The 16,397-nt window shown below is 36.7% G+C and overlaps 1 protein-coding gene across 2 annotated transcripts; it reads left to right on the top strand.

Moving 5' to 3' along the window:
• The first annotated feature begins 6,845 nt into the window (after positions 1-6,845).
• On the top strand, positions 6,846-15,942 carry LOC104606088 (putative receptor-like protein kinase At1g49730). Of its 2 annotated transcripts, none has more exons than XM_088888541.1 (9): positions 6,846-7,060; positions 10,131-10,682; positions 13,750-14,034; positions 14,124-14,382; positions 14,463-14,515; positions 14,609-14,676; positions 14,813-14,902; positions 15,003-15,087; positions 15,171-15,942. In XM_088888541.1, the coding sequence occupies exons 1-9, from the start codon at positions 6,988-6,990 to the stop codon at positions 15,647-15,649; spliced, it is 1,944 nt and encodes a 647-aa protein (XP_088744667.1). In that variant the 5' UTR covers positions 6,846-6,987; the 3' UTR covers positions 15,650-15,942. The 2 variants fall into 2 exon arrangements, with proteins under 2 accessions (XP_088744667.1, XP_010269439.1); XM_010271137.3 differs by having other exon boundaries at positions 13,750-14,043.
• The last annotated feature ends 455 nt before the right edge of the window (positions 15,943-16,397 follow it).

The following is a 16,397-nucleotide window of genomic DNA, read 5'->3' as shown; positions in this document are numbered from 1 at the left end:
GCACATTAACGTTCCCACGTACCCCAGATTGAATAATTAATAGCATATAAAGGTCTCCAAAATTTTTTACAAATTTTGTTATATAAGGCAGTAGATAAGATTTTTTGCTTAAAAACACTGGTTTTATGGACATAAAAATAGTTTACGATTTGTTGTCATTTTTATTAAGTTTATTTGTCATAAATGAAGTTCCAAGTTACTATTTCACAAATAGATTATATATGTGAAAGTTATAATGGGATCTATTTTATAGATCCAATTAACCCAATCAATAATTGGTTCATTTCTAAATCTATTTTATAGAACTGATTAATAATTAGTTCACACTGGTCTACCCTTAAGGGTTCAAGTTGGATGGGTTGGACTAGGTTTTAATTCAACTGAAACTTAATCTTAAAGAAAACTCAAGTCTGAGTTATCCAACTTGAGACCAGCCCGCATTAAAATTTGATGCACTTGAGTTGGGTAAGTGTTGGATTCTGGTATAGGCTAAGTTTCGATTGGTTAATCAATCCACACTAAAAATTGATATATGTATATACATATATATATATATATATGATTTATTAAGAAAATATTAATATCTGTCTATATATACATATATACATGTATATAATTTGGTTGAGCTCAAATTGGGATAAGGTTAGACTGGATTTGCACTACTTAAGAACTAAGACTAAGCCCAGCCCAAAAAATTAAAAAGCTCAAACTTTTGACCCTGGGCCCAACCCAAGAATAAAAAATTCAAATCTAACCTTTGTAAAATTGCCGCCCAAGTCAACTTGGACTTAGGTTGAGCCTGCCCAAGTTGCATCCCTATCTAGAGATTGGTTTCAAAACTCACAAGACCGTGCACACACTATTTGTACAATCTTTTACAGCCATATATTGAAAATATTTTCATACTTATATATTTTTTATGGGAAGATATTCCCAATGCAAGGCTGTAAAGGACTGTGCAATGGTGTAAACACGGTGTTGTGAGGACCAAATCCGACCGAGCACAAGGCTCCCCAGTTGAGGGGCCGACCTCGTGGGGTCCCACGCTAAGCACAAGAACCTCAGTCATCAACACCATCACACGATGACTAGTCGGGACAATGGCGGGTGCTCGAGCCACTATAGTCCCCCTCCAAGAGCGAGAGACCGGCACCATGCCTCTCCCCCACCAGTTTCCGACCTTCACAACCTCCTCAACGATCTTCGTGCCCACAAGGCTCAGGATGTACTGGCATCCAAGCACTCCGGGAACAGGGCTAGCCCATCTTGAGCACTCAATCAACTACCTTCAAACTAACGGGCTAGTCGGGGTCACCAATAAGATGATCCTAGACGGACTGAAGGCAAGATTAGACAGAGCCAAAGGTCTTTGGCGGGATGAGCTGTGCAACATGCTCTGGCCATACCGAACAACACCTCAGACTGTCACGGGTGAAACCCCCTTCAACTTGACATATGAGACAAAAGTTGTCATCCTAGTAGAGATCGACCAATCGACACTTCAAACCGAGGCATAGTAGAAAGTTGAGAACAATGAAGAGCTAAGGAACAACCTCGACCTATTGGAAGGTGTCCGTGAACAAGCCCAAATTAGGGTCGCAATATACCAACAAAGAGTTGCAAGATACTACAACTCCCGAGTCAAAGAGCGTCACTTCAAGGAAAGCGGGCCTCATCCTCAGAAAAGTCATAGTTCCTGAGCTCGACGTCGGAAAGCTTGGCATACTACGATGAATGACGTCATCACTTTGTACGGGGCATGAGTGATGCGTGTGGATTGCCTACGCTCGTACAAGCCATGATCACACACCCTCGGTCTGGTGTGATCCTTTATTGACGCAAAAGATGAATGGAGGACTTGGCGCCACAGAGCTGCTATGAAGAGTTTCACAATCGAGGCCAATGCCTCCACACAAATGTACTATAGTCTCTTCAGTTGGAGCCGAGGCCTCGACGCAACCCGCCAACCAACCTCGGTCGCTACGACCTTGAGAGTGGGGGGCAAGTGATGTAGGAGTATTTGGCCAACCTGCAGATCTTGACACATGGCGTTGGTCGAAGGCATCTTGGCCATCCCATGGATCCTAACACGTGGCATTGGCTTGATGTATCTTGACCAACCATTACCAACCATTGCCAATTGCCGCCACCTGCTTCCAAGTACTCTTCCTCTCAAGCAATTTTGACTATAAAAAGGGGTTCCCACATTGAGGTAAACACTCCCTGGAACTCAAGATCTAAGTCTCCTCTCTTTCTTGGTCCAACCCCTCACAATCCTTTGCTAACTTAACCGTCGGAGTCTTCGCCTTGGGGTAACTCTCAGGGCCTTTGACATCTTCTTTCTTTCTCTCAAGAGGTTGGACCCATTGGGCCTTAGATGCTAGAAATTATGTTGTTGCCCTTGACTTCACATTTGGCAACAACAAAGTACAAATGTAAATATATACAATATAAATACATATAAAATAATATAAAATACATGAATTTACACTACATATTTATCTTTGTACTCCTTTCAAACTGAAACTAAGTATAATTTACACTTCTCATCTTTAATTTGCTTTTGGTCATGTGTCATGACCAACCCATTATAAAGATATTCCCTAAAGTCAAGCTAGTCCCACGGAGGTAAGCCACCCATCTACCAAGCAGCCACCAGTGGCCATAGAGAAAAAAGATGAGAAGAAGAAATGGTGGAAGGAGCGGTGAAAATATTAAAATTTTTAAAAGTGTATGTATAAATAAGGGCATTTTTTAAAGCCTTAAATAAAGTCATTAAAGTGGCTTTCAACCAATTATATCAATTCTGGTTCTGAGTTAAGTGTCCTTATTATACCAATTATGTGATTAATAATATATATACTGGTTTTCTATAATTTTTGTTATATGTTATCTCTAAATAATATATAAGGTAATTTTGATTAAAAACACTTTGTTTTATCAAGGTATATCTGAGTCTCATCTTAAAAATTTCTCAATCCACCCAAGACAATCCAAATTAAAAATTTTTAATATAGAATAAAAGGCAGGCTCTACTAGACCTTTATGACCCAACTCAAGGAATACTTAATTTGTTTACATATCTTTTTAACACAATCCAAATTAACGCCCCCCTCCCCAATGGTCTCTTTATATTATTCTTAATTAATATAACACCAAAACCAACTCTACCTGTTTCTGTTGACAAAAGATAAGTATGCACATCTTCAGAATCAAACAAGGAAGGCTGCCTTTCTGGTCGGGAAATCAAACCCCTCTCCCTCTACGTCACGGTTAGTCGATCACACAAATAAGAGACATGCTAGGGTATGGGTTAGACTTTTCATATATGTACCTATTTCTACATCTCCATATTCCCCAAAAGTTACAGGGCTATAAATATAAGAATTTCATCTTTCTTATCCTATCTTTGTTGCCTTCACACCAGTCAATCCAAAAACTAAACAAGGTGAAAGCTGAAACCATGGAGAATATATATTCAGTGTCATTATGATAAGGGCCCTTTGTTTTTTAGATTTTGAGAGAGGGTAAAATTGGTCAATAGGAGTTTGGTTCCCACTAATTAAGATGTTTATGTTTGTTTTTCTGATTTTTGTGGGGTTTATGAAAATTTTATTTTCTTGGGTATCACTTATCGGGATAGGTAAAACACATCTCCATGTGGGTAATTAATTTTCTTACTTGGGAAAAAGTTACCAACACTTGAATGGGACAAAATTCTCCCTTTAAATAATGACTATTTTATGACTAAAACAGTCATGAAACACTTATCTGAGTTAGTGCATCTACCTAGATAAATAACTTCCTGAAAAGAGAATGGGCCTAAATGGGATATAAAATAAAAAATTTAAACAAGTTTTCTTTCACAAGCATTCCAACAACATTTCTACAGAAACATCCTTATTTTGGCTCAACCCAAAGTTCTTTCCAATGCTTTTTTTTTTCATTGAACTAGGCCAATTTCTTGGATCACTATTTCTATTCTGATCCTCTAAAAGCATTCTTTTTGGCAGCAAATTAATTAGGTTGACTTCACATTGAAACAATTTTCTGCATTTAAAGTTCATACCCTAAAAACTGATTAACAATTATATGGTATTTATCACCATAGAAGTTGGTTTGGGGCAGAAAATTAAAGGGAAAATTCCCAATTAGTATCCGAACTTTTAAACGTGTCAATTTAGTATCTACCATTAACTAATTGTTAACTAGCCATTAAGTAGCATTTGAAAAAGACAAAAATGCCCTTGGAGTGTCATCGAATTTTCTTTATAAACCATCCAAACGTTGACAACAAAATTAGCAGTCCCAAATCCTTTCAAGAAAGTTAGGATCACCAGAATACCTATAGAGACATAACCCCAACTTTCTTGAATAGAAGAGGCAAGGATTTGAGACCGAATTTTTTTGCCAATGTTTGGATGGTATAAGGAAAATTAGATGACACTCAAAAAGCATTTATGTCTTTTTCAAATGCCACTTAACGGCTGGTTAATAGCTAGTTAACGATAAGTACTGGATTGGACATGTTTTGAAAGTTCAAGTAATGAATTATCGCATTTTAAAGTTCGGGGACCAAAATGACTCTAGGCTCAAAGTACAAAATACTAATTGGGAATTTCCCAAAATTAAACTACTTCATTTTTGTGCACCTAATGTGTTCTTATTGAGCAAGTGCACCTTTTTATAAAGTGCAAATGGGGCGTAGAAGGAAAGGTTCCCATCATGTTGGTATTGTAGATCGGGATTGCAAAGAAAGGGTTTTCTTCCTGACATGCAAGAATATTGGAGGATGCTGATAAATCTAGCATAGGGATGGGCAATGTTAATCCATTAGAAGCATTAAAGATAACTACAAAATTTCATGTTTGAGAGGTCATCAAAATTCCCCAAACCCTGTAGAACATGAAATTCATTATTGAAGAATGTTAAGATTTTTGTAGGAGATTTGAGTTGACAATAACTTTCATATTTGTATGCAGAGAGGTCAATTCTGTGGCTGATTGGTTAACAAACATGAGACACTTTGAAGATTTATTCCCTTAGCCCCGTTTGTTTATTGATAAATAGGGGGAGGGAGGAAAATTGGTGGGTATTTCTTTCTCATTCATCAACTTTATAGTATTATTTTTGTATTTAACTATTAGGCCTTATGGTAACAAGAGTATTATTACTGGAGTAAAATTTATTCATTGGAGAAAAAATTATAAAATATAATAGGATAAATTCATCTATTTTGACATTAGTTTTTTATGAGTAAAAAGTAATTATATTAATTACTTACTCGGATAAGTTACAAAATTCTAAAATAACAAGGATTAATTGAATTGTTATATATTTGTTTTAGTAATTCATAGGAAAGCATTCCCCTCGCTGATCGTAGGTTTTTTCCCTGCCTACCAAAAAAATGGGTTGCAAAAAGTGTTACCTTTACGAGGGGTTGAGATCCCCCGGGTCGTTAAAATTAAGATATGATGGGCAATTTGCTCATTTAAAGGTCATTTATAATTTGATCAATGATGAAGTATTCTTATTCATCATTTTATCCAAAAACATAAAAGAAGAAGAATGCGGCACGGCCCAGATCAACTAATTAGTAATTAGGAAATATTTCAAATAAATATTCACAAAATAAGGGACAATTTTTGTAGTTATTATATAATTGAGAATAATTTTCATTATAGTTCTAATGGATTCATATTTTGCCGATTTATATTATGTTAAAACAAATAATGCCTCTTGAAGGTGCCAACCAATTGGTTGGTAAGGTTTATGCTTAGCAAATAAAGAGCTCGGGTTCGTCTCTTAGCAAACAAACATAGTGGCTAAAAATGAGAAAATAAAAATTTCCTTTCTCATCCCATTATTTCTCAGCAATCAAATGAACCATTAGGTAAGTCCCTACTTTTCTCAGAGCTGACACCTACTTCAATTGTATGGTGGGGCACGGTGGGCTGAACACTCATGTTCTCCTTTTTTTGGGAAATTGTCTAAAACTCACCATGAATTTTCAACGTTTCTCTTAAACTCACCACAACTTTTCAAAATGTCTAAAACTCATTATGTCACTAACTTAACCTTAAACAGACTAACGAGTGTTAATATATTACCATTTTAACCTTCATACAAAAATATAAAATATATACAAGATAAATTAACAGGTGTTAATATATTATCATTTTAATATTTAGACATGAAAAAAGGAAAAGTTCAAAAAGATATTTTCAAATATAAAATACATAAAAACATAGAAATTACAAAAAATATAAAAAAATTATAGAGATTGCAAACAAAATAAAAAATGATTTTCAAATTATAGAAAATATAGAAATTGAAAAACAAAATCAGAAAATAAAAATTGTAGAAAAGACACCAAAAATTATAGAAAACACAAATTGCAAATAAATAAAAAAATACAGGGAAAGGTATAGATTGTAGAAAATAGAAGAATGTAAAAAAACAGAAATTATAAAAAATATTGGAAATTATAACAAAACACTAAAAATCAAGAAAAACAAGAAAATTGAAAATTGAAAAAGACTATTTTTCCTCTAACTCACATTCAAGGGTAATTTGGTCATGAAAATTGTTATTTATGTTGATATGGACACTCTGTTAAGAAACATTAACGACACACTAACGGAAGGTGAGTTTTGGAAAATAAAAACTTTCTGACATGATGAGTTTCAGTGAGTTTGAAAAGTTATAGCGAGTTTAAGAGAAATGTTGAAAATTGACGGTGAATTTTAGACAATTTCCTTTATTTTTTTAATTTGTTCATTTTGTTCCTTGTAGCTGCAGCTTCAAAACTCAGGGACGGTCTCGTCAGTGCATCTGGTCCCACTTACATACCTTCTCAAGTTCGGTCCCTTTTCCCCTTTTCCACTCTCAGAACTCAAAAGGGCTTCTCTTTCTCCCTCTCAGCCACACCTCGTTCATCCCACAGACTGAGGTGGCGACTGGCGAGGTCTTCCTGCCGTCTCAGATATGTTGGCGTCCGGAGTGGCCGTGGTTGTATGTATACTGGTTTTTCTTGAAATGCGGCCGAAGGTGATGGGAAGTAAGTCCTTTTTCTCTTCCTTTTAAGCTTTTACTTTGTTCTCACGCCTTTAGTGGCAGTAAGGCAAAAAAAAAAAAAAAGGTGGAAGCGTACTCTCCCAACTTCAATTGTTCTTGGTCGTGTGCTTAAAGGCCACTTATATCTTTTAATCACATCTTGGATTTATGGTACTGGTTTTCTAGCCGAAATGCCAAATGATGAATTCTTGGGTTTGATTGCATATTAGTAATAAAACTAATTGTTACACTGTTAAACTTTTCCCCCTGTTTTGTTTTTTGGTTTTATGTATTTATGGACACTTCTGAATGCATCTTCTTTTCTCATTTTGGGTCACAGGAAATGTAATTTATTGAGTCTCTGATTTGGTTTTTGTGGTTTTAGCGAATTTGTGCTTTTACTGTTTCTGTATTTTTGGCTTTGATGAAGCATCACTCTGTTTGGTCTCCAATTTCTTATCGGTTGGCTGCTAGTTACTCAATCTCTAAGCCACCGATAATGTTAGTGACACCTTCAAAACAAAACGTTAATAAGTTACATCTCAGAAGAGGAATTGAATTCTTTGTCCTTGAGAGCCTTACTTATTATTGGAAGATAAAATATGCACATTTTAGGGGGCGTTCTACAACATGAGTAATTTTGTTTTCATTTGTTTTTGGAATTGCTACATCAGAAAAAAAAACATGTTCTTGAACTCTAGTTTTGTTTTCAAAGGGAAAAACAATTTGGTTTTGTTTCAAAGAACATTACATGTTTTTGAAACCAACAAAATGTTGGTTTTTAAAACAAAAACAAAATTTCTAGTATAAAAATTATATGATTTATGGAACATGATGTTGAATAATCAGACGAAACATGCCTTCCAGCCAGATTCAAGAACATATTTTTGGTTTCAGTTTTGAAAGCAGAAAACACACACATCCCTGAGAACATGTTTTTGTGTTTTTATTTTAAGAAACAATCTGTTTTCAAACAATATGGTTTTGATTTGTTTTTGGAACTGGCAACAAGAAAAACAATTCAGGCTGTAGAACGCCCCCTTAGTGTTCCCTGCTCCCTATTTTCTTGAAAAATTATAGGCATTGTGTGTAATTTTCAAGTTCCATATCTGGTCATTTTATTTTTTTCCATGCATATTGGTGAGAGTACTCACATCTCTTTGTGAAATGCAATCCTTATAGCAAGAGAAACGAAAAAAAGCTCTGGTGAGAAATTGCTCAAGGGAGGAAGTTGATATTGCTGACAATGAGAACAAAGTCACAAAGATGAGGCGGAAAGGGTGTTATTGCATACATCTATTGACTTTATGGTTTTGGGGGTGGGGAATTCGGATTTACATTGGTTAGGTTGTCACAAACTTTGGTTCCATTGAAGATTGCCCCATTTGGGTGGCTACCAGGGCAATGTCTTAATGGTGGACTATCTCAAACTGTAAAATAAAGCGAATGCCCATATTGCTGAATAACTTCTTCCCTTCAAATATTTTTGGCCAATGGAGCCATATAACACCATGATTATCTACCTATTTCGACTCTTCAGGCTCTTAGGTTCCCTATTGAGTGGTTATCAAAATTCATCTTGAACACTCCATGGTCCATACTTGCGGTGTAACCTTTTGAGTTGACAATCTAGCCCCACCAGAATTTAAGGATCTAACTATATCATCATTAGAAAAGGCTCTGAATTCCTTTTTGAGTTTACAATGAGCCACCCTAATGGTAATAAGATCAACCAATGCACCCACTGAACAATTCTTGTTTAAGAAGATACTGGCATTCCACTTGTCTACACAGTCCATACTATAGCTTTGCTTAACACCCCCACTGGACCTCACATGGTTACTCCTTGTGCAAGGGAGGAAAAGCTGTCTCAAACAATCTAGATTTCATGGTTTGATTTCCCTTGTAGCCTTTCTCTCTGAGTTCACTCCAATGATAAAGCTTATTTGAAGCACTAGAAGCCCTCTGAAGGTAGTTATTTTTCCTCTCTAAGGACTATAAACCAGAAAAATATGCTTAATATTTGGGTGGAGAAGATTGATCCAAAAAAAAAAAAAAAATTGGGTGGAGAAGAATGACTGCACATTAATCAATTGGAGTTTGTGAAAGAGAGCTATAACATCTGCTTTCTTTTGGGCATAGGCTTTCAAGGATTTTAAGCAGGCCAAATAAATAATCTCTTTTAAAAGTGGGATCTGGACATTTATGGATGATTGCTTATCGTTGTCATAGATAGATATTTCAGATCCCATCTAGACTTAGATGAACTTTCGCTAGGTTGTTCACCAGGACATAACAAGGTAGTAGTGGAAGGAGATTCTCAAGTAATTATAGATTGGATGAAGGCATGCAATCAGTACCTTGGCATCTAATTGCACTTCACTTGGGAGGTAAGACACTTTTAAATGACTTGAACATCTTGTTCAGATGGGTGCAAGGGTCATCTAACTCATTAGCAGATTTTGCTGGGGACTAAGGTTGCCTGAGCTGAACATTTCCCCTACTTCCTAGAGAGCAAGGGTTCCTGGAACAGAGCACAGATTTAAAGAAGCTGAATCTAACCCAATTCGTATGAAAAAATAAAATAGAATTCCCATAATGTAGAAGAGATTGGACATTTGCTGATTCAAGGGAAAGATGATTCACTGGCTTTTCCTTCTTGTTGCACATCAAACATCTTCTGTGAGTGGGGAGACCTCTATTATTTAAGTGATTGATAGTGGGAACCTTATCAATGTGTGCATGAAGCCCTTGACCTAGCAGGAACATGAAAACCCCACACATAATCAGTCTCAACTGCCTTTGATGCCCCACTTGCTAAGGCCACATTGATGGAATGCACCATGGACATTCATCTAAGCTCTTCCTTCCATGTGATTTCATCCCCCTAATCTGGCCAAATTAAGAAAAAAAATGAACTTTTGGTGCAGCAAGTAACATTCATCAATTTATCCATTCAGGAATTATCTCTTTATTGCAATAGTTATTTGCATGATAGTTTGTGGCATCAATTGACTGTAATACAGTTAAGTACATGACCATCTTACAAGTTCCTTTTCCTGATATACTTGCAGATTGTCCACTTGATTTGAGTGGGTCAAATTTAACGCTGCTATCCTCCACTTGCTCCAACAAAGGTGACAGAGGAAAGTGTTGCCGTTATATCAATGCTTTTGTGGCAGTTTCTGTTGCTCGCTATGCTAACATGTCAAGCAACCTTGGGGTTCCTTCAGGATTGTCTGACATCTGCCTCCACTCCGTATCAGAGACCCTGGAACTATATGGGGTTCCATCAAATGCAACAGTCTTCTGTGCACTTGGTACAAAAATCCCAGTCACTTATGAGTGCATGGGCCGAATAACTGTCATGCAGATGCTAGAATCTCCAAACTTTGAGGATGTCACAGAGAACTGCAAGTTACCACTTTCAGAGGAAAGTAGTTGCAGGAGATGTATGAATGCTAGCATTTTGTACCTTCACCACCTTATAGGAGCTGAAGATAATATGACATTGAGTACTTGCCGAGATGCAACTTTTGCTGCTCTTGCAAGCCAGGGTGATAATGTGTCTACTTTTGAAATAGCAACCTGTTTCTTTGGTGTCCAAGAGCTTAATGTTCATCCAGGTATATTCTGCTCATGATGATGACTTGGAATTTACATGGGTAAAAAAGTGTATTAAAAATAATAAATTTTAGATTGCTTTGGTGTTCAAACAATTTTTCATCACTTTTTCTTTTCTGTGTTTGTTGCTTCTTAAAGTGGGAATTTTTCAGCTATTATTTCCATCGATTTGACAGTGAAAGTTTGTTTTCTGCCCCATTTTGACAAGTTAAATGTTCATTTCTCTAATTACTTGTTTTACTAAATGTTTGTGAATCTGAATGGAGGAGAATCTACCAATCATCTCTTTAAGTGTTTTTGTCAAGTTTCAATTGACTCTATTTTATTATTCTCATAGATTGATACAGGGCTATAAGTTGTTTTGTCAAGTTTCAATTACTTATTTTACTAAATGTTTGTGAAGCTTGATTAGTTTAGTCAATTGATTCAATGTGATTGATGCTGAATTGAGGTGCAAATGCTGGACCAGGGAAGATCTTGTAAAACGCTAATTATTTCCCACTATACAACACCAGAGAGTTTTTAAGTAGAATATCTCAATTACACAGGAGCTTTTTTCTTCCATCACTGAGTAGAATTTCTGAAGGGAAAAAGAAAAGATTATTAGAAAAGAAAAAACATAAAGGACTTTGAGGACTGTTAAAAAATGTTAGGAATGGCAATGGGGCAGGGCAGGGCCGGGTTTTGCCTGCCTCGTCCCTGACCCGGAACTCAAATGCCCCGGCCCGAACCCAGGCGGGGCTAGAAATCCTAACCCCATCCCCGTCCCCATGGGGACCGGGGATCCCCGAATTTGCTCCACCCTGCCCTGGTCATTCCTACTTGTATACTTACAACTTTATTTTATTTTTTTATATTTTGTTAAACCGACCTAGAAGGCTAGAACTATTTTCTATTATGTAATATATTATAGTATAATATAATATAACATAACATATGTTAACAGTTTTATATTATGTAATATATTATAGTTGGGGTGGGGTCCCTGCCCTGTCCCCAACCCCCAGAGTTTCAGGTTTCCCCGAACTGCGACCAGTGGTCAAAAAATCCACCCCGACCAGGACGGGGCAGGGCCCCATGGGGAGGGGTCAAATTGCCATCTCTAAAAAATGTTATGGGTTCCATGTGGTAATTTTCTGAATTTTATGGGGCTTGCAAGGGATTCAGGTTGGTCTTCTATTCTTCCCATCCCTCCCCCCATCTATCTATACAACCAAAAGGGTCTTTGATGAATGTTATGGGTTCCATGTGGTAATTTGATGACTTTTATGGGGCTTACAATGGATTCAGCCATCCCTCCCTCCCTCCCCTTCTTCTCAGTTGTGAAAGCTGCCACAGATGATTCTATTATTAGGTAATGAAAAAAATTACCTACAGATAAAGGGACCTAAAACTTGAATCTATGTGTATGCTGTGATGTTTAAATTGGTTGAAAGAAATTAGCCACGAATTGGTAGAAGAATAAAAAAGAAGAAGCATATTTTTGTCGTTTTTACATGCAGCTTTGATATTCCTAACGCTGATGGCTGCAGAGACAAATTGTATGTGTTATGGTTTCTACTATTTTGGTCCATATAACTTCTGGTTGTAACACTAAATTGTTTATGATTTATCATTTTATTCCTACAACTGTATGCATTGTTAATATTGGTTTTATCCGGTTGCTTTGCTTCCTGTATTCTACAAATGTTAAGTGATGCTTCTTGGCCTGTGTATTCGTTATCATCATCATTGTCTAGCTTATTCCGTATTAGTAGGATATGGATATTTGGTAGATAGTTGGAAAACCCAGAACTCAGGCTTGACCTGCCCAACCCCCCATAAAAAGACAGCAAGTCACAAGCAAAGATGAGTCAGGCATTGTTCTTTGTATTACAAAGGTTCTTGTTTAGTGAAATTCTATACTTTCTCTCAAAAATTTTCTTTGTATTACAGAAAAATCTAACATAATTTGGAGTTTGGACAAACAAGAAAATTTTCTACTATTAAAGCAAAATTTGTTGATCAGCAAGAAATAATAGCTTTATTAATGAAAGGACTAAGAAACAAGAGATATCCATACATCCGGTAGGTACATGAAAAGAAATTATTCACTATTAAGGCATTTTTTATAAAAAAAATAGCTTTATTAATAACAATATTAAGAATCAAAGAGACAGCCATAATTCCAATAGGTACTTGAATATACCCTGCATGAAAACATACACAATAAGCATAATACTCCTCCCCTGGGGCCAGCAGCCATTTAGTTCAACCCAGCTACAACTCGGCACTCTCGACCCCTTCTCTTGCCATCCCATTTATTGGCTGATCAAGTTTTTCTGTTACTTTTTATACAATGTTTTTTCTGCTACTTTGCATGCATAATAACTTTGCCCAGCTCTAGTTCCTTGAAGAGAAGTGTGTTAATCACCTTACGGTTTAAGATTTTGGCACTCTTTCAGTCAGCAATTTGTGAAGGTTTTGAATTTCTACAGTGGTTGAGGTTGATTGATATGCTTTCCTAAATGAAACAAGGGTTTGCTTTATCAGTCATTTAGTATTTGTAGAATTTGGTAGGACTCGTACCCATAAACACCATCATCACAATGCAAAAGAACTTGTGTTCTATCTGTTTTGTTTCATGATGTGTCTTATCTCTCCATCCATTTGCCTTACCAAGTTGAATGAATAAAAAATCATTCAACTTGGTTGAGTCACATCTGGGTTTTCCAAGTATTATTTGGTAAGTGACAGTGTGATTCAACAAAGTCTTGAATCCAATGATTAAAAACCCCTAAGCTATAATAAAATGTCAATTGGAACATTTTTATTGCGATTTTTACTCCTGAAATGCTACTTTATAATTTACATTTTGGAATTTCTTAACATAAAATTATGAAATTTAGACTTTAGAATGCCCAGATATTGTTTTTCTTATTTGCTTTGTTCTTTTCCTTTCAGTTTCTGTTTCCTTCTCTTTTATTTCAATGAGAGTTTTCTTTGATGATACTATCAGTTATTCTATGTATAACTATTCTTTGGATCAATGTCCTTGGAACAATTGTAATGGTTCTGTTGCATTTACAGTGGTTGCTTCAGATCCATCCTCACCTTCGCTTACACCCGAGGCTTCTCCAAGTTCATTGCCTGATGCTAGCCCTAGCCAGCTTTTAGTAGGAATACCTTCTGAAGAACATCACCATCCTTACCACCTCACAGTAATACGTGTTGGCATTGCAGTCACAGCAGTTTCTGTTTTTCTGCTGATAATTTTGATATTTCTCATCCATAGGAAAAGCAGAGAGCTAGGGGATTCTGAGAATCTTGATAAGACTTGTTGGAATGTTTTCCCTCCTCAACCAATTCAGAAAGGTCAGGATGGTAAGTTCATTTGGATTCTCTAATTCCATATTGGTTCACAATGATTTAGATATACAGGACATAGTTTCGTGTTAATGCAGGGCCATCTACGTTTCAGAAATTCAGCTATAAGGAAACAAAGAGGGCCACATACAATTTCAGCACCACCATTGGACAAGGGGGGTTTGGAACTGTCTACAAGGCTCAATTTAGTGATGGTTTTGTTGCCGCTGTGAAGCGGATGAACAAAGTTTCCGAGCAAGGGGAGGATGAATTCTGCCGGGAGATGGAACTTCTTGGAAGATTGCACCATCGCCATCTTGTTTCTCTAAGGGGATTTTGTGTTGAAAAACATGAGAGGTATTCAATTCGTATTAGTTGTGTTTCTTGCAATCTCATACTCGTGTAAAAGCTAACAATTTTTGCCTCTTGATGGGCAGGTTTCTGATATATGAGTACATGGAAAATGGAAGCTTAAAGGATCATCTTCATTGTAAGCATGTGACTCCGGATTTTTTCCTTGGTTCGCTTGTGTTAAATGTTGTCCTATAATTACTAATTACCTGATTAACATGCATTTCTTCAGCTACTGGGAAAACTCCACTGAGTTGGCTGACTAGAATCCAGATTGCCATTGATGTTGCCAATGCTCTGGTAATTTATGAGACTTTTCATTTGGACCACATAATCCAATTTCAGTAATTAGGATCTTTTGGGTGTAAGTCCATTTAAAATTGTTTTTATACTTGCTTTTCCATGGTGGAGCCCCCATCTGGCTTTCCTTGTGCAGGAGTATCTCCATTTTTATTGTGATCCTCCTCTCTGTCATAGGGATATCAAGTCTAGCAATATCCTACTGGATGAAAACTTTATTGCAAAGGTAATCTATCTGGTTAGCTGGAGGCAAGTTTGTAAATTTTCACTAAACCTTGAGTATTTGTAGCACAATTTGTTCTTTATTTTTCCTTTTTCTCTTCCAGGTGTCAGATTTTGGCCTTGCACATGCTTCAAAAACTGGCTCAATTAACTTTGAACCAGTGAACACTGATATCTGTGGAACTCCAGGTAAGTGATGATCCATGACAAACCAGACATGCTATTTATTTATTTTTAAATGTTCTAAAAGAATGCCTATTGGATGACTTCAGGTTATATGGATCCTGAATATGTTGTTACTCAGGAGCTGACTGAGAAGAGTGATATATACAGTTACGGAGTACTGTTATTGGAACTGGTAACTGCCAGGCGAGCCATACAAGACAACAGAAATCTTGTTGAATGGTCTCAGCAATTCATGGCAACAGAATCAAGACTACCTGAATTAGTGGATCCCGCAATAGGGGATTCCTTTGACTTGGAGCAACTTCAAACCTTGGTTACAATTGTGAGATGGTGCACACCAAGGGAAGGAAGAGTGAGACCTTCAATTAAACAGGTTCTGAGGCTGCTATATGATAGTTTGGACCCAATGCATAGTGGTCGTGTGCAAACTGTGGAAGATGGAGAATGTGAAGGTGATGAAAGTGGAGGAAGGACGAGTAAGGGGAAGGTGCAAGGGAACGAGGTAATCTTTCACAGTGGAGATGCGAGGTGTCTTCCTTCTTCAAGTACATCCAGATCCTACTGAAGCAGGAGCGTTTTAATTGAAACTGGTTCACCATAATCACCTCCTGGCATTTCCTCTCTCTAAGATAATGTGGGATTGCACCATAATCTTTCATCGGCTAGTATATTATATTTAAGAGTAAAAAATATATCCTGGACAAAGGGATGAAACTGCCTCCAAGTCATAGGTATGCATAGTGTTCATATTTATCGAGTAAAATCTTGTTTAAGAATGTGAAGGAACTCAAGATTATTACAGAAATTGCATCCAGACCACGAGAAATGGCAATGCTCATTGTTTATGGTTACTAGGCATTACTCTTTTTTCCCCTTTCCCTTTTCTTCTTTGTTTTCCGCTGCAAAGCTAAGATGTAGAGTTCTGTATTATTCAAACATCATTGCAGTGTAACAAGTAGCAAAGCCAAGAAACGTCAAATGTAATTTCACAGGTAATTTAAGTAGTGTATATGCCCATTTTGACGGAATCCAAAACTAGTTGAGATTACTTACCATCTAAATTCAAATTGATCGAAACGAAATGGTGCTTTATAATTGTTGGGTGCAATCAAAGGTTCAAAGTATTGGAAATGTAGAGTGTTGGAAGGCAATTTTAAGAGACATCTTTGGATAGGATGAAAAAACCAAGAGACATGGATATACCCTGCAATGTGTATGGTAATGGTGATGGTATACGAGTTACGAGGCTATCAGCGTCAAGCAGCAATGGCTATAACAATGCTGATACAATAGTGGTTGTTGTGTTGGTCAAA

Source organism: Nelumbo nucifera, chromosome 5 (assembly GCF_055504915.1).
Source record: "Nelumbo nucifera cultivar China Antique chromosome 5, China Antique-T2T, whole genome shotgun sequence".
Lineage (NCBI taxonomy): Eukaryota > Viridiplantae > Streptophyta > Magnoliopsida > Proteales > Nelumbonaceae > Nelumbo > Nelumbo nucifera.
This window is presented reverse-complemented; position numbering and strand designations above follow the sequence as displayed.